The sequence below is a fragment of the Aythya fuligula genome, chromosome 9 (assembly GCF_009819795.1).
Source record: "Aythya fuligula isolate bAytFul2 chromosome 9, bAytFul2.pri, whole genome shotgun sequence".
Lineage (NCBI taxonomy): Eukaryota > Metazoa > Chordata > Aves > Anseriformes > Anatidae > Aythya > Aythya fuligula.
The window spans coordinates 20,457,110-20,476,772 of NC_045567.1; the positions used below are offsets into that span (position 1 = coordinate 20,457,110).

Genomic DNA, 19,663 nt, shown 5'->3' on the forward strand with positions numbered 1-19,663 from the left:
TTTCAAACAGGAATGATAAAACTTGTGGAGTTGCCTTCATCTTTCACATTTTAAGTACTGTTGGCTGACAGAAATAAAGTGTAGTGTCATGCTTGGTTTACCTAAATCATTTATTTTGTAACTAATAAAAGTAAACAATTACCAGATACTGTATATATAGAGATATATAGATATATGGCCACAAATAAACTATAGTAAAAAGTTATTTTGGTTTTGATAAAGTTAAGAAAAGCACATAAAATCATATTTCATTAATATCTTGTTTTATGGCCATCAATATTTTTGTATTTTTTTTTTGTTTTGTTTCATCAACATAGCAAAATACAATCTTCCTATTAAACAATAATTATCAGATGGCAGACAATTCTTTTATTGGTTTACATTGGCAGGTCACAGTCTAAAAGCACAACCACATCAGGCAGAAATTGCACACAGACCACCCTCGATTTTGAAGACTATATTTTATGCTTCTACAAAAGAGTTAAATTTAAAATTGGGAATATGATCCACTAATTAAATACATGGACTCCTATTGTGTTGTGTTTTTTTTGTTTGTTTGTTTGTTTGTTTGTTTGTTAGTTTGCTTGCTTTTAGCTGAATAAAACTTATTTTAAAATACTTATGTTGATTATAGCATTAGTTTTAACATTTGTGCTTGGTGTTAGCAAATATGCTTTGAACTTCCTAGCATTTGTTTTATGAAAGCTAACTCACAAATAAAACCTAGACTTCTCCTGTTGTGGACCACTGGAGATTTATTTAAATTTGTCCTGATCCTTGGCTTTTTTTTTTTTTTTTTCCAGTCTTGATATTTGTATTTTTAACTTATTTTTGAAAATAATAAGGGACATTTTCATATAGTGCTATGACACTGTACATTTGCAATATCAGTATTTTTGTAAGAAACAGTTGTATATGGGACTAGACTATAAATATGTAGTTATTTTAATTGTAGAAGTCATGTCATGTCTTCAAAAACCAGGCTGGTCTTAAGATATTACTCTTTATTTGAGACAGTTACCATTACTTCATTAAAAAATGACAAAACAGCAATAAACATTTTAGCTCTTTAATGAGCAAAGATCAGGTCTCTTAGCATTGGAATAATATTCGTTATCCAGATTATCTTTATTTCACTCAGTGACCAGTAATATGGCCAAGAAGTACAAAGTAATTTTCCATCAAGTAGTATACAATTATTTTTTTTTTTTTGTGTAATAAGCTTTCCTTCTTGAAAAAGAGTAACTGAAAAGAAATGTTTCTGTTACTGCAGTTAGTTTGTCAGAGAAAGTTCTTCGCATTATCTTACAAACTATCAAAATTGCTAGTAATTTGAAAAAAGGTAAAAAAAAATCACATAACTTTAGTCTAATAGAAATATAGTACAGGTAAGAGAGAAAGTATTTATCAGGGATGTGCTCTTAAGTCCATCTCAATTATTTGTTTTATATAAATGTACATCTGATTACATATACAAACATTTTGAAAGGACTGTGGTATATAATTACTGGAAAGCAACAGGGGAATGAAAAATTTCTTGCAATTTAGAACATTCATTTCAAACCACACAAACACATGTAGTATTCAGATTTTAAAAATTCCAGTTTTTGGCTCTCTCCCCGGTCTTACGTACCCTCTTCTTCTATACTATTACAACCTGCTCTACAGAATTCATTGGAATGGCAAAGCTAATGTTTATCAAAAAGGGAATTAACTTTATGCTAAAATATTATAAATAAACTTTGTAACATGCAACATGAGTTTAAAGAATAAATGGAGAGGTGTAATCATAGTGGTAATGTTGGGGCATTTTTATATTGCAAAATATCACTGTAATTAAATCTTTGGACACACTTTACCTTACCAATTTGAACTAAATATATTGTAACTAAATCACAGTAAATTATAAATCCTTCATCAAAAGAGATTCCATTAAAGTTATAATTATGTTAAAGTTAGAAATTATTTAGGTGGAAAGGAAAAAGAACGTTAATAAAACAAATTTTTATTTTTTTTTTTCTGGGATTTAAATCAGCAAGTTTTCACCACTGTATACCTAGAATTCCAAAAATACCTTTAAGAACTGTTGCAATTCCTTCTATTACTGAAGCTACAGTGAAATATTTCACTGTAATTACTTTTGCCCCTTTAAAAAATCTTCTTTAGGTTGTGCCAATTGATGGAGAAAGCTTCTATTAAAAACTCCAATGGGATGAGAAGAATTTTAATTACGGCTTAATCAGCAGCACAGCCACCAAGCATATAAATTATCATGCACATCGTGCTAAAAATATCCAGTTTCCTTTATTCCCACAACTTTTATACTGACAGCACTTAAGTGATAATGTTGTACCTGCCAGGCTGTAAAACTTCTTTGTCTGACTGGCAGATTTCAGCATGAGCCCCTTCCTAAGGCCTTAACAGCATTGGTGCTTTGTGTACTTATTCAAATATGTAAATATGGTCTACACAATAAAACAGGTCCAAATAAAAATTGGTGAAAATTATCTGACATTCCATTAGTGTGTCCCTTGTGCATATTTATAGGTTTTTAAAATTTTCAGTCATTGTTCTTTCCTGTTTGTGTTGCACATGCCTAATTCCATTATGTAACTTAAATCTTCAAAAAATTAATACTTGAATGTGAATGAAAAAGTATCATTCAGGACAACTGTTTCAAGCAATTGCAAACAGTTGGGTGTTTTTGTTTGTTTGTTTTTTGTTTCTTAAGTTCATTTGATATATGTACAATTCATTTTTTTCAAAACCCCAAAAGTTCTTGATATGTATATTCACATAATATTCCTCCATATTTAAATAGTAAGAGTCTTGTAGGTTGAAAGCCAAGTAATCTTCAGTAATATCACCTACTGTAATCCATCAAAAAATAAAGTTTGTTTCATCTTGTCTGGCTATACCCTGGTTGTTGAGTGTGAATGGGGGTGGGGGTGGGGATGAGGATGGGGCAGAGTATTGTTCTGTCCTCCGGTAAATGTATTGAATGTGTGTAGGGGTTGAATCCCTGGTATAGTGTTGGGGATCATTGTGATGGTGTTGGGTGTCATTAAGGGAATATCATCAGGAGACCTTCTCATAGCTAGCGTGTAGTCTGGGGGACAGGCGGTCCTAAGAACCACCTCATGTGGATGGATGGACTCACATTCATGATCCAAGTCAGTGTGCTTCATTTGGAGGGACATTATCTCCTCTTCTTGTGCATGAGTAAGATCATTGGTAGTAGTACGTTGTGGGCTACATCTCCTGTGAACATCATGTCTCCGCTTGTCTTTTTTGTAGTACAATGCTGCAAAGGCCAAAATGTTCAGGAACAGCAAAGATGCACCAACTGCAATAGTAACACTCAATTCTGTTGAATAGTCCCTTTGATCCACTGAAAATGGGCTTGGCTGTTGCTTGGGATCATCTTGTTTGGCTGTAGGAAAGGCTGAAGTAACAGAAACAGAATTTTTCCTTGTTGGTCTGAAAGTATTATCTGTTGATGGCACTTTAGTTGTGGTAGAGGTATACTGTGAAATGTCGTTAAGATTGTGCAGATGAGGTACCAGTTCCAACCAAAGGTTCACTTTATTGGCCCTATAATGTTCTTTAACTCGTGGTTTTAATCCAATGTGAAGATACAGTTGGTCTTTCTGAGAATATCTGGTCCATGCTACTTCTTCAAAACGATTTGGTTTTGTATGGATGAATTTTGTGTCTTGTGGCACTGGTTGATTTGGGTCACTAAAAAAGAAAGTCTCAAATGTTACACAGTATTTCAAACAGTATTTCAAAAGTAAGTGTAAAATTAATATTTTATACTTAATGTTTAAGTCTGCCTTTGGATAGAGCAGAATACTATTTCTTAGAATTAGAGGACTTATTAACTTTGGTTAGAAACAGCATTATGCAAATGAACCCTACATAATCTTTTACATAGAATTCATCAACTTCTCTAGTTCCCCCAAATGATAGTATAACTCACATAGTAAACTTTTATGGCTGAGGAAAGATTGCCAGCAACATGGTGATTTGAACAAATGCCTATGAGAGACCAGTGTGAGAGGCCATTAAGCTTTTTCTGTTTTCATTTTAGTGAATTGATGCTCAGAATTTCAGTTCAAACACAGTATCTGTGTCCTTCCAGAGGTGAAAGACCACAGCAGGGCATAATTCAGTGTAGCACACAGCAACTTGGACTCCACTGGCCAAAAGTAGAAAAGTTTTTTGAGCTACCAGTGAAAGCAGATTTAATGAAAATGTCAAAACCTCTCAAGTTGCAAGTCACTTATTTTTTAGTCAAAGGTGTTAATGTAAAGCATTTTAAACTATATGCATATATTAAATACTTATTTTTTCACTCTCCTAGGGATCCCTTAATTATTTTTGTGTACAAGGTATTTAAAATTTCTTAAGGAAAAAAAAAAAAAAAAAGAAAAGCATTGTGTAGTCATATCCTGAGTTTGTATATAAGATTATTTATTATCTGGTACTCACCCAGTTTTTGCAAAGTTTGTCCAGTACGTCATCACCACTGCACTTAACATGACATCATTTTTGGAGAAATTACAAGGAAATAATTCAGTAGGACCAATCATGGGGATTCCTAGTACGTAAGGAACCTCATCTCCATGGGCTGCATCTGCCCATGCAGGTACCTGATCTGTCTGGCAATGATGGTAGAAGGCATAGAAATACGTAGGCGATCCAAAATTCGAGTGAAGATCTGCTGTGGCCACTGCTGGTGCAACCCACTGGTGATCAGTAAACAAAGCCAGCAGTGTTTTCCTTCTGGTCTCAGGATTGTGTCGATCTGCCCAGTCTGTGTACATAAATTTAATAGTTTCCCTCAATATATCTTTGCCTTCAGGGTATCCATACAAGTTATCGACAAAATTAGAAACTGCAAAGTCAAAATCACTAGCTGATATGCCATCTTCACTATCCACAATATTTTCAACAAATTTTAACCCTTCCCCTTGGTTAACTCCCAACATGATGTCATAATTAAGGAATTCTCCTTGTTCCATCAATATCTGAGGATCATCTGGTATCACATCGCCATCGATTACTGGTCCAAAGGCTATATGGTATCTTGCTGGTTGAATGTCCTGGTCAACAAGTTCTCTATAAGGCTTCTTCTGTAGACATTCTACCAATTCTACAGTGTCTGACATGTTGCAACCAACTTTTGTAGCCAACATCCTGGCGTATTTCGCAGGCTGAAAACTAACTGCCCAGCTGGAGAGCGCTGTTCCACTTTGAGCTATTGCTCTTTGAAAAAGTCCTGTGGGGAGAAATATTTAAAAGCTACTGAAGTGACCTTGAAACAGCTATATATTTGAAAGATTCAAAGGAGTTCTTTGAAACAATAGGAAACTTTACCAACTTTACCAGAAGAGATATTTGAAAACAATCTGAGAAATAGATAAATACACAAGATGGTGAGATCTGACTGCCGTTATATCTTAGAGGCAATGTCTACGAAATAAATGCAATATGTGCATAAATTGAAGCAAATGTTTCTACCTCTGTGCAGTTCAGCTGAGGATCAGACTTTCAAAAGGAACTCAGAAAGAAAAAGAAGTGGTATTACCTTATGTAGGACAATACTATTAGCTTGAAAGAAACTCCTGACATTAAAACAATTTATAGGCTGAAGGAAAATACAAGAAGTCTCTTCAAGGCATCAACAGCATGCATGCATATGACCATGTGTTAAATAAATCCAATATACTGCCATTTTATGTTCTATTTGGGATTAAACTTTGTTTGAGAGGTATATATCTTTGAATTTTGTATTATAGCAAAAGTTTATGTTCTGGAGCGATGGATGAGAAGGCAGTAATTAAATTTGCATGTCTGAGAGTTAAGATCTTGCAGAGAGTCTTTTTTAATGAAAGTTTATAGCGATCACATTTACATAAAAAAGAATATTATATATTTTACATTAATTGGCTATGTAATTCAGAGATTTGATCATATGTTCAGGTATTCATTTATGAAAGAGATGATTTATTTGTGAATGAACTGACTGCATATAAACTTGTAGCAAATCCCAAAGACTTCAGTGCAATTAATTTGAATTTATGCTGATTTAGCTAGCATTTTGGACCTGTGAGTAATATAAAAATGGTCTATAGCAAATGTAAGTTGTACTAATATAAGCTATATGAGTCAGAATTAGATCTTGCTTATGCTTATAGGCACCTGAAGTAATTCCACTGACTTTGGTTGAATTATTTGGGAAGTGGAAGTGACATCTGGCTTCACTTAATTTTGCTAAAGATGTATCTTTGGTCTAATGTTTTAAGAAGAGCTGAACACTCTAAAGGAACTAAAGGAACCAGAACGAAAGTACTCAGCTTACCTCAAAACTTGATTTCAATAATGCAAAACATAACATTTACTTTGATAAGTAACATATTTCTATTGATAGACTTCCATAGTCTCTAAATCTAATCAGACACATGCCTTTACAGACTGTATTGCAGTACCAGACTCTGTACACTCAGAAGTCAGTTAGAATCAATTGTTGGCAGGAAACATTTTACAAGCTTCAGAGGAATTTTCAAATCATTTTAGATCGTATTATGGTCAAATCCAAAAGTCTTAAAATCAGATAGGTGGAGGGACTGAAATACGTAAACTCAAGCCTCTTCTTAAATTTATGAGAAGAATCATATCCAAGATATTATTTCCTTGCAAGATATGAGTAAAAAATGAGAAAGAGTTTGAGCTATAAAACAAGAAAAATATATTTGCATGTTTACAAGGTCAGATACTGAGCTAGTATAAATCAGCTCAAAGTCAGTGGAATTACTGCAGAGGATCCAGGCATTGTAATAAATGTAACAAAATGACAAAACTGAATTTTCACAAAGATGTATTTCATGATGCTTCATAATGTTTCTTTCTTTCTTTTTGCATATAGTGTAAATCTATTTTTATTGCTTTATTAAATATCTGTGAATGAGGACAGAAAAAGTAAACTATGTATTAAGAAAATGCTGATATAAACAGGATGGCTTGCTAAGTGCACATAAACTTTAAATGTTGGATTATGTGAAAGTGGTCAAGTCCTCTGGCCATAAAGTTATCTTAGGAAATGAAACTAAACATCTCTCCTTCTTGTGAGGAATTCTTAAGGAAATATTCCTCCTCTCAAACCATTCTGTAAAAAATGAACAAAAGTGTGAAAAATTATTTTCATTCTCTCATATAATTCCTGGCAGAAATTGGTATTTCGCAGGAAGGAGAATGACATTTTTATCTGATAATGTGTATGATTATTATAGCTTATGGGCCTCAGACTGATGGAAAGAAGATTTAAATGCTCAATGGACCATATCACTTTGTGACTCCTATTCAAAGGCTCACCAAAGTAAATAATAATAATTTGCATTTATTCATCTACATTTTCAGAGTGCTTTCTAAAGATGGGTGCTGTTCTGCGTACTTGCAGATGGGCAGTTATGAACATCACCATCTTGAAGGAGGTTGAATGCTTCCTCTCAACTACCAAGTGACCCTTTCAAAGGGAAATGAAGGAGCAAAGAGAGCATCCGAATTTACAGCTTATGAAAGAGACTGGTTAACAATTTGTACCTTTTTTTTTTTTTTTTTTTTTTTTTAATGTTAAGATATGACAAAACGTTTGGAAATTTGGAAGAATTTTTCTTATTTGAAGCTGACCAATTTATTTTAATACTTTTAAAGGCAGGTCTAAAAGTCCCCAGGTGTAACATAGCAAGCATGTGGTGTATGGCACATTGTTTTGTTCAAAACTGAATAAAGCTTTTTTCCTAAAAGAAATCCTGAAAAATTTACATTTTCAACTGGATTTTGCCTACACAGACTTAAGCCTTCCACAGTCTATCCGTTTCCCACACCTAATTTCTCTGATCCACTCCCTTGGCAAATAATTATATCAATATCCCCACACAAATTCTGTTTCTGGCAGAATTCTGGACGTGTTAGAATATGATAGAGTAAAATCATCTGATAAGAGACAACACGACTGTCCAGATATAGTAAATATTGGCGTATCATGTTAGCGTAACATTACGTCAGGAAGATCAATATTAAGATCAAATAAGAGGAGGGAGGAAAAACCAGGTCTCTGCAACCAACCTTAAGGTAAATCTATGCCAAAAGTTATCTTTTGTGGGTTCTGATGAAAAAATGATGAAGTAGGTCGACCCTCAGATTACAGTGTAATGTTTCTTTTAAAAACAGATTTTTCTGTCTTTTTAAATAGTGTAAAGGCATGATTTAAAGAGTCTGTTGCTTTCATTGACCTCAGTGGGCTCTGTATCATGGCATTGGGTAAATACAGCTCTTTTCATGTCAGTGGAATTATTTTTTTATGACTGGCCAATTAGTCTCCCACGAAGATACTGCAATATAAATCAGTGGAGGATTGTATGCACTGGGAACAGTGCAATGTCCCTGGGAAAAAAAAAAAATAAACAATACAGATAAAAATGTGTGAAAACAGTGAGACAAAAGTAATGTAATCAATAAGCAATAGCCATGCAAGTGAGAAAAACCGTGTGGAACTTTGATGCCAAAATCATGGGATAAAAAAGTGGGGCCTCAAACAGCATGTTTTTAATTTCCTGCTGTCTGCCTCAAGTAGATAAAAAAGGTGTTAGTTATGGAACAGGAAAAAACATATAGAAGAAAATCCATTTGCAACTTGGATGCTTTGACAATTTTGGATCATGCATGCAAAACATTCAACCATTGTTTTATTAGATGACAGCAAGTGAAGTTCATGCAGTTTCAGACCAAAGATTTCTGAACTAGGTACTCCTTTCCTACACACAAAATAATAGTTTTAAGCATTTCAGCTATTAGCCTGAACAGAGAAACTGTGTCATTTTAGTTTTCTTTAAATTCTGCTCCTCGTGAGAAACTAAACGTGCCATTCATGACTTTCTGAATATAGATGACCTCATCTACTATGAGCATGACTGACTGGTTTTCCAAAAAGAGGACACCCTTAGGTAGGAAAGAAGAGAGACAAAAATGATGCATTGAGCATATGCTGTTCAGAAGTCTGCTATAAAGTGTTTCAACAAAGCTCTATAGGAAAAAGAAGAAAGTGACCCAAAATTTAAACATGCACAGAAGAGCTGAGGGAGAAGGCAGCTAGTACAGCCTTTAAAAAGTTTGCTTAATATTGAGCTGAACTCAACCTTTCTTAGAACAAAGAGAATATACAGAGCGTCACATAGTACTAATGGTGGTGGCATGCAGACACCAAAATTGTCAAAATTTGCAACCTGCATAATACCTTTGGTTGAATTGCTCCAACGGTTACCTTCAGAATAATGGGATAAAGTCAACAGATTGACGCATGAACCGCCTGCACCAGATCCAAAAACAGTTATTCTTAATGGGTCACCACCAAAGAACCCAATATTTTCACTAGTCCATCGCAAAGCTTGAATTAGATCAAGGAGGCCATAGTTTCCTTTTGCTGCTTGGTCCCCAGTGCTTAAAAATCCTGTGAATGTAAATGAAAAAAAGAAAGGGTTAGAGAGTGCTCTTCTGACTAATCTTGTTGCAATCTTCTAAGTAATACTTCCAAAGTATATGTAGTTAAGTATTATGGAACTACATAATTTTCCATATTTACTGAACAACAGTTTGCAATTCTGCACTCTTGCCCAAATAAATCCTAGGGTATTCACTCTTCTGGCCATGATGTATTAATGTAGGGAAGATGGAGAAACATCACAGGCTGAGTACTCAAAGTATTAACAGGTCACAACTTATTACACCCAAAGACTCTGTGCTGATTACACCAAGTTGAAGAGTAAAGCTTTAGCAAACAGATACAATGAAGGTATTTTTAAGGGATTTGGTCAACTGTGTATTGCATTTCTGTACTCAGCAGCAGCCACGATAGCCTTAGATGCAGGCAATGACTGAACTTCTTTGGAGACTTTGGTTAACTCACAATAATACACTCTTCCCCCGCCCTTATTTCTCCCATTGGCTTTGCTCTCCCCCAAAATACAGCTCGTGTCACAGGACAGGCTGTGTTGAACAATGTGAGCAGCACTCAACTCCCTGAGCTCCAGTCCACAGTCATTAACCTCAGTTAATTGAATCTACATTAAAAGGATAAAGACAATTTAAGCTGTTTCCATGCCCCTCCAACATCAAAAAGATAAGAGCTCAGGGGTAATCTGTAGAGCACAGGAATTGCTCCTTTTTATTCCTACTGGAAAACAGACAATGCAATGTGTCAGGTGCAGGAATGACTGTTTTACACTATGCTCCCAGCAGTGCCCTGGTATTTGTTATTGTTGTTACTTTTGCCATTAGAGGCCACTGACTAAACAGTGGACAATACAAACTTTGAAGACAATTGCTGTTGACTGAAGACACTGTTTTGCTCTTGGAACCCATTAGCTGACATTTCCAATTTTCTAAGGTTAAAAACCAAAATGTTTAAATAATACCAGCATTGAGAAGTAGCCCAGTGCCTCCATTTGCATACGAAACTGATTTAATAATCACTAAATCAACAGTGTAACTGCTTTTCCGTACATGCTTTGTAGAGAAATGCAACCATTATGACAATTATTTCCACATTAATTAGATATTAGTGGGTCTTCTACTCTAAAGTCATATGGATTTATCTCTCTTTAGTGGAGACAGCCTACTCAAAAAACGTTTACAGTAGTTTTTTGGGGAAAACCAGAAGATGTTTCTCAAAGGACTTTACTGTTTCACTATGACAATAAGAGCAGCTTTTGAGACATTTTTAAGAAGAAATACATATGTGCGTATATATATGTAATGTAAGGATTTAACAAGAATACTAGGTGCACAAATGCACTGATATCCACATATATTATGAACATGTCATTCAGTACTGTATTATTGTTCCAACCTGACTTTAGATGGCAAGCTCTAAGATGGTGCTCTGTTGACTGTGTAGACATTTACAGTAACAGGCCTTCTTTGCTGTAAACTGCACCAGAGGCTAATTGGCCTCACTGCCTCTGTGGCTGAGCTGTGCCACCTCTAGGGTGAGCAGCCTTGTTTTCATAGGTCAGGTCTGATTTTTGTTACCATGGAGAACAAAGAGGGAAGAGGCATGAGGTGCCAGGCCAGCTATTCTCCCACATCAGACCCAGTCTAATGGACATACTTCATTCACCGAAGCCATACTAAATTGTTGTTTAGATACTGGTCTCTAAAATAACCGGTATTTTACAACCAAAAATGGCCACGCTTACTACTTTGCTATATAAAAAAGCAAAGTAGCAACACTACCATAGAAGAAAATATAATTCTGATACTCAGGTGAAACACAGAAAGAAACTGATAACCAATTAATTATCCTTTTACTACTACAACTCAGTACTGAGCTGAGATGAATATGATGATATTTTACCCTCCCTCACTCTCTTTCATTTTCTTCCATCCTGCCAGAGGTGCTGGTAAGCATGCCAATGCTGTCAAAGAATGGCCCTGGTATACTCTTTCCTGCAGAGAAGTATTCATTCTTGTCTTCGTGTTCCAGGAAAATGTTGTCCCCTATAAATAATTAATTTTTAAAGACGCAGAGATGATGTCTTTGAATCCATGGCAGCAAATCTAATGAGAGCTTCCTAACTAGTCTTACTGCCTTTGTCAGCCTGCTTGGAGTTGAGGGATGGCACCAGAGATTGTAACAAAATTACATGTAAAACATGGGAATCTATGGGAACTACTGGATCCAATGGCTGCACTTGCTAGGAGAGTCTTCCCCTTGCCTAAGTACATGACTGTGGAAATTCAGAGACAAACTATTTTGTCACGAAGCACATAAGCGATTGCACTGATTTAAGGGACTACAGGAAAAATTGACAGTGGTGCTCCTTGAAACACAGGCACCAATAAGATGGGAGCATTTGGAAGCAGTTACCAAAATTGTGCCCTAAACAAGTCATTCTTTGCTTTTTGTCCCCCTTTTTCTGCTTTGCAGATTCACTGGGCTCAGGCAGGATGTGCCCTGAGCAGACCTGCAGTGTTGGTTGAGAAAGATGCTTTAGACATCTCAAAGTGATTCCTCGCATTTATTAGTAAAATAGATGGTAGGGTTATAGCTGAGATACAGTGATCTCCCTGAAGGAGAACAAATGTGAACACTCAAGCTCTAAGAAAAAATTGGTTTTTGTACTCTGCATAATATGCAGCAAAATAGGAAGCAAGTAAGTCTTTGCCTAAAAAAGCAACAGATGAAAATTATAGGTAAAGCCTTAAGGCGGTCCCCTGATGTTAAATGAGTTCACATCAAGCCCTGAAGCTTGATGGGAAAATGGGAAATCCTTGGGAAATCATAGTTTTAAAGAACGTTTTGTGAAAAGGACCTTAAAAAGAAAGGGAAATGTTTCTCGTTGCTAAAAGTAGAAACTTGCATTCAGTTCAGGAAATGTGCCAGAAGGGGGAGCTTTCAGTTTATTAAAAAAAAAAAAGTATTGGTAATATTTACCTCATTTATCTATATTAGACAAATTATGACTTGTGTCCAGAGCAACATCTCTGATGCAAAAGAAATATCTCACGCCTCCTCAGCAAGAACCACATTGGCTGACTTCCATATCTACACAAGATGGATGATTATTGATGTTGACTTTCATGACATGAAACATTTCTATCTCATTTTTCAGAACCATAAGAAGCCTGTTAATATCACCACCTGTTCATGCATTTTTTCTTGTATGCAGTAGTACCAGCATGGTTTAAAAGCATTCAAAATGTCATGAAATCAGAGATAGTACTGATAAAACAGATGAGGCTTTTCTATTTTATTTTTTTTTTTCTCCCCTAGTGCAGCTAAAATTATCTAACTAAACATCCATAGAGAAATACCTTAAAACACATCATACCTGGTCTGTAGGTGCAAGTACTTATTTATGACAGACAAAAGAGAGATTGTACCAATATGTGTTGTCTTTATCCCTGGAGGAGCTTTCAGAATGCAATTAATACAGATACTATACAAACAAATACCAAATCTATTTCTCCATCTGTGGCATTTCTAGGACACAATCATCACATTATCGAGATATTAAGCTAGCAATTTGGAGTCAAAGAGGTGAACCTGCTCTTGTTGGAAAGGTTTGTGTGTCTGAAAGCTTGTCTTTTTTTTTTTTTTTTCCCCAAATGTTTTTTTTTTTCCAACTCTATCAGCTGGTTTTTTAAATGTATTATCCATCTCTGCAAATGCTGTCTTACTAACATCCTTGGATTGTCATCTCTGCAAGAACACTACTATCATATGTTGCCACCTTTTGCTCTAATGAAAGAAAAGTTGAAGTAAATTATTCCTTGTTTTAGTTACTCCAGGAAGACTTCCAAAAAAAAAACCCCTTATTTTTGCATTATTCTCTAAAAAGGTCAGATTGAGCTAATTTTATTCTATAATTAAGTCCTTCTACTCAAAATATTCCAATCATCAGTGAACAATTGCTATTTTATATTCTGAATGGAGAGGTTATCTCTTCTTCCATCTTCTCCAAAGGATCAGACTCTAATAGAATTATGGAAGTGAGGATGTGGTCTTTTGTGAATTAAAAAAGGGATTTATTAAGCTCATTTGGACCGTGTGTCTATTACATTGCTGTTATACAAATGGGCAGAGTGTGCCACAATCAGGCCCTGTATTTTGTGTTTGAATAAATTTTAATGCTGTATAGGCTTATCTGCCCAGGTAATGATTTATACTTGCCATTCAGATAAAACATTTTTCTAATACAATTCCTGTACTTTTGAAGAGTAAATAAAGTAATAGACTTGGGGATGTTAAAACATATTTTTGAAAACCTTACTAGATTCAATTATTTTAAGCTCTGACCTAATCTGAACATTCAAACTAATGAAGAGGGAAAGGCCAAGAGAGAATTTTTCCTACTGTAAGAAAATGTCCACAGCTTGATGATGCAGTGGGAGGAGGCTCTGGCTGGCTAATATGCAGGTGCCATTTCACATCACCAGGAACCAACCCATCACTGATGAGTCTGGCCATTTAAGTGTTTCATAACCCAGCGGTTTATGTGACCGGATGAAAAAAGGGGGCAGAATGTCTTGCAGGATTAAAAAAAAATAATAATAACCTACCCATGAGAAAATATACAGCAATAAATGCTATTCTAAAAATAAAACACATGACCTTGTTAAAAGTGGTATAACTTTAAGAATTTTTTTTTCAAAGAGCTGTGTTACTGAAAGCAGCAACACTTAAGACTTTAAAACACATGCCTAAACAGGTGAGCAATTTTAGCTATCTTTCCTATTATAAATCCCTATGCAGTCAAATGTCATCTTTTATTTTGCTAAAAGCATATGTTACATTGTACAAGTATAAATGCTTCAACGTATAGTGGAAGAATACAGGACATATTTTGAGGGAGGAATTTTTATTCCCGCTGGATTGTAAATTCCTTGGTGAGGGCTTTGGTTTGACATCCTCTATTAATATTCAATGGTAATTGCCATCTACATAAAATTTCAGTTGCCCTTTAAACTGTACCTACTGAGTTAGAAATGTGAGCAAGATAAGCAAATTTTAAGTAATATGGTTAAACTTAAAGAGCACATTTGTTTTCATCTTAGACATCTCTCTTGAATTTGAATCAAGTAACTAATCTGAATGAATTACGTAGGCAGCAGCACTGTGAACATTAGTGTATATATGATATTCATGAAGCTGATGATACTGATCCTCACTTTGCTGACCAGCCCACCCTAATATTAATAGCATATTTTAGTAATGGATAAGTGATAAGGAGACTAAAAGGACTAGGAACTCCAGTAAGGAAGATGTAGGAGAATGCGAAACGCTTAGAGCAAGAAAAATATACCTTCATGTACATCTACAATATACCTCTGCTCAAGGATCAGAGAAGCAGGTCTTCTAAAAAGGCTGTTGCTCAAACAGGAATTTTGTGACAAATTTATTTGATGTGCAGAAAAAGTCATTGCAAAACTAGCAAAGTTCTCATCTGTTTCTGTAGCTTGCTGTCACATACACGTTAGGAATAAGATGAATGATTCCAGAAGTGCAAGATTTTATCTGAACTCCATGTGGCAAGTGAAGTATCATGCTAGAACACTAGGCACTCTTTACTTGCTTTTTAAGATATGTGAAAGATATGCATTTATACATGGATTGTACATGGATTGTATTTTGATGTTTTTTTTTTTTTTTTTTTCCTTTTTAATATAAGATTAATTTGTATCAGAATCTTTGAAGATAAATGCACTGTATTTTCAACCAATTTGAAGACAAATAAATGTTCTTTTGCAAAATATTTGTTAACATGCTATACACATATTCGATTGCGACTATTCACTTTTCACTCTAGTACTAAGGTTATGTGATTGGTCACATAAATTGCTTGAAAACTTATTTATAATCTCTGATTTCATACTATAAACATTAAGGGGAAGTGTTTTCCATACAAATAGCCTGAAATTACTTTTATATTTTTAATATACCAACAACTCCAACTTCTCTGGCCAGTGCTATTGCTCCAGCAGTTAGCCTTTGGAAATTCCTATTCATTTCACCAAAGTAAATAATTTTCAGAACTTAATTAGTTCTCTATATAGGAACTTCTTATCCTTTGTCCTTTGCCATTTTGAAAGCATACATGGAGAAAAGTGCGTTGTGTTATATAAGCTGTGATGTGCTTTTCCAGCATTGCTATTTTACTGCTGGAATTTTTAACACTTCTCCAAAGGGTACCAAATCCCTTGAACCAATATTAGCGAAGTGGCTGGAGCCTACAAAAAGGCTGGCCTTTCCTTTCAGCTCTTAGATATAATGAAAGTTTTCACATCCTTGCATTTGACTTCATTTGTTTTCCCATGAGAGGCAAAACGAGTCGAGCACTGCAAGTTACAGAAGTCCCTTACAGCTGTTTGAGTCTGGCAACTGCCACTTGCCAGTGCTGATGCATTACAGCAGACTGTGACTGTGGAGGCATATTGCAAAAGAGTGAATTGTCGTACACCAGAGCAGTTTATTCCTTTGTCACAGATGTACACAACGGTACACAATGGCACAACATGGGTGCAGTGCAGCCCACAGCATAATAGCCCATTCTTCCAAAATGCAGGTTCTTTTTCACAAGCTGTATCAAAGCCCTTTAAATGACAAAAACAAACAAACAAACAAACAAACAAAAAAAAAGGTCTGCATGAAGCCAGAGTTTTTCCTGTCCTTGAAAGATTATCCTCAACTGTTACAGAAGGAAATTCTATGATTCTATGATTCCAAGTTGCTCATCTATACTGTGATAGTCTTGGCAAGTATGCCATAGACATTGAATCAGCCTGAGATTATAATTTCAGGCATTCGCTGAAGGGTGTAAGAAAGTTTAAAAGTTTCAGTGGGGAGTTTACAGATGTCTGAGAGTGCTTCCAAAGGCTTTTGCTGCCTCTTCTCCATGTGGCCAATAGTGTTTTCCACTGTCTTCTGTCCATCGTGTTAAACCTGATATGGACAATCTCTCATATTCTGAGTATTTCACATGTACAATACGTTCACTTAACAATCCCATGCTGGAATATGGGGTCATGCTATGGGGAAGGCCCACACAAAGTGCTGTTTGTCAAGCTGGTGTTGTTCCTCCCCAGCCCTCACATCAGGCATGACTTGGGTCGCAGCTCCCACAGCATGTGCTGAGCTTGTCAGACGCAGGGCAATGGTGGGAACACACCAAGTCAGCTGTTTGCTACAGAACTATCAGCTGCAGAGACAAGCTTCATGGAGGCAATCCTCTAAGCCGATGCGGTAGATTTGGGATCACAATGGGAAGTGTAAACTGATCCTGGGCTCTGCAGGCAGCTCTTACAGCCAGAGTCATTCTGGCTTCTGCACAGGGAGTGCGGATAAAACGGGCTTCAGCTGCCCTCTGTTTGTCAGACCTGTGCTCAAAATACAGCACAGCTGGTCCCAAATGATCACCCAAGACATCAGCTCTGTGGTAGCTTATTATGGATGGTCTTTGCTGAAGAGTCAAATGAAAGACTGATAATAATCTTGAAGATACTTTAAAACAGTTGTATAAGCAACAGGGCTAGTTCACTAGTAGTGATCTTTAATACTGATATCTGGATGTGCTGAAAAAGGAAAAAAGAAAAGGAAAGGCAAGACTAGTCTCAGGGACACAGCTGCAGAAACTCATTTTACAGGATTTTTAGTGATATGTGCTGACACATATCAGGAAGTAGAAGTAAGCTCTAAGAGCTGATGAATGACATTTGGCATAGGTGGACACAAAGGGAAGATGGAGTATGTTTGATTTGATCGTCTGCTTTTCTTCTTTAAAAATACAGAAAAAAAAAAGATATATATTCTTTTGCTATTGAAAAGAGCAGATATCCATTAATATTTTCATCTTTGAAAAAGTAAGCAATACTGCTGCCAGCAGATAACATCTGCTTTAATGCCTTCTGCAAGGTAAAATTCAAACTTGCTAGTATACGGCTGAGTCATGCTCTATGGTGGCTTAAAGTATTTTAAAAGTATTTTTAAGCTGCATACAAAATTTTCTCAGGATAATGAGCAACACTGTAGTAGTAAATAATACAATAACAATGCTCTTATGACCTAGCTTCTTTGAGAACTTTAACAAAAAATATAAACAAAATCAATAGTCCCTAACAGACAGCATAGGCGAAACCAAATCATATTACAGGATAAATTGTGGAATAATAAAAATCAAACATGATTTTTATTTATTAAAATACATTCAGCCAAGCCACAAATGATAAGGAAAGACTACTTGGGAGAATGGAAAAGTCCATAGCCAAAGTCATCATTTGACTTCCTGACTTAGAGGAAAAAAGTGATATCTCAAGGGAGAGATTCTTGACTTCACTGGGATTGAGTGGTCAGCTGTTCCAGACCTACTTACTTTAAGTAGCACAATATACAAAAAATATGTAACCCACAGCACATCGTATCAAATATCTGTCCTCTACTTTAGTCTTTCACCTTTCCCACTTTCAATAAAAATAAAAATAAAAGATAAACAAAACCCACAAACAATAACAAGACATAGCGGAGAGTTAACAAATACCAATATTCTTAATGTGCAAGCTTTTACATATAAAAATTGGCCCATAAAAAATCTCCTTTCTATTTTCATTCAAGATTGGGTCAGAACATTTTCATTACTCTCAAGATAGCCCAGATGGTACTTGAAGATCATTGTACCCAATATATTTGAGAATTTTTTGCTATATAATGAACTGTTTAATATGTGCAGCTACTTAGAACTACATGTAGTTCAAATTCAGATTGCAAAAGCATCATTTATATTGCACATTTCCACTGATTTTGTCATGCCAGAGACCACTTTTTCCAGTTCGGGCCTGGAAATCACCTTTGCTTTATAATGGTCATTCTGGTTGTGTAATAGTATATATTTTCAGTAATATCATTCAGCTTTTCAGAATTTTGAATATGTATATGGATGAGAGAAAGGATGGATTTAATTTCACTAGAAGGGAAATTTCATATTTAAGAAATAAGAAAATCATAATTATGAGTTCCATTGAGAGGGACAGCACCATAATTTTTTATACTTCTTCACAGTATTGAGATGTGCAGTGAGGGTCCAATCAATGCTAATATATATTCTATGAGCTGATGAAAGGGAAGTCAGAAATCTTCATGTAAAACTGCATATGCAAATCACTAGTTAGAAGCCTAGCAGCTATTTGAAAGTGCAATCTTTCAATCAGAACACAGAAATTATGGTGCTAATTTACTGTGAACTCAAATATCCTTATTTGAAAATAAATAGAAAAGATTAACCATTGGACCAATTTACCAAGAACTGCATTCAGTATGATATCACTTCCATTTTTAAACCAGAACTGGAGACTTTCTAAAAATATATCACTGTTCAGATAAGATTTCATTCAGGAAAGTCTTATGAACAGTATAATACAGGTAGATGTGATACCAGATCACAGAAATGCTTTTGAATGTGTGAGCTAAAAAACATATGAGCCTTAAATAATCAAAATCTAACTTCTGTAGCCTGAGCAGTGCAGACAGGCACTTTAAACATATTGGGAATTTAAATAAGTTTTGAGAAATAAAGATTCTCTATCTTGCATCTTTCTCTCTTCCTCTCTCTTTCCTCTTCTCTTTCTTTCTCTCTTTTGAAGTTTAATCTTATTTAATCACTATCAACATTATTCTTGGAGTTCTGTCATGCATATGAAGATATGTATGTCCACCATGCTCTTGGAAATATACTTGGAGAGACAGAACCAATTTCATTGCTTCACAAATCCTTAGGAACACTTGGCCATATTTTCACCCCTATGGTAACAATCTGCTGTACTTTCTACAGTCTGACAAACTCCTTGACCTACCTATGGCACCACACCCACAACTGTTTCCCTCCTGCAATACAATGCACAGCAAGCAGTAGCACAGTGATCAGAAAGTTGCTTCAATACCTACAGGCATATTTGTCTTACTGAAGACGCTATTGATGGCTATCTTAGCCTGTGTGTAATAACTTCTGATTTAAAAAAAAAAAAAAAAAAAGCGCAGAGAAAGCAGCAAGCCAATTTCAGTTTGAATTTTAAAGTGAGGCGTGTTGAAGCACACTGCAACACCACAGATCTC

General features: G+C 35.5%; 1 protein-coding gene across 5 annotated transcripts in view; it reads right to left on the reverse strand.

Moving 5' to 3' along the window:
- Positions 1-570: 570 nt before the first annotated feature.
- NLGN1 (neuroligin 1) overlaps positions 571-19,663 on the reverse strand; it is a 373,716-nt gene continuing 354,623 nt past the window's right edge. For 3 of the 5 annotated variants that reach the window (XM_032193336.1, XM_032193333.1, XM_032193334.1), the window contains 3 exons: positions 9,299-9,511; positions 4,495-5,284; positions 571-3,741 (listed from right to left, as the gene is read on the reverse strand). In XM_032193336.1, the coding sequence (XP_032049227.1) occupies positions 2,913-3,741; positions 4,495-5,284; positions 9,299-9,511 (1,832 nt within the window). In that variant the 3' untranslated portion in view covers positions 571-2,912. The remainder of the gene's footprint in view (positions 3,742-4,494; positions 5,285-9,298; positions 9,512-19,663) is intronic. The other 2 variants (XM_032193337.1, XM_032193335.1) reach the window with 1 other exon arrangement.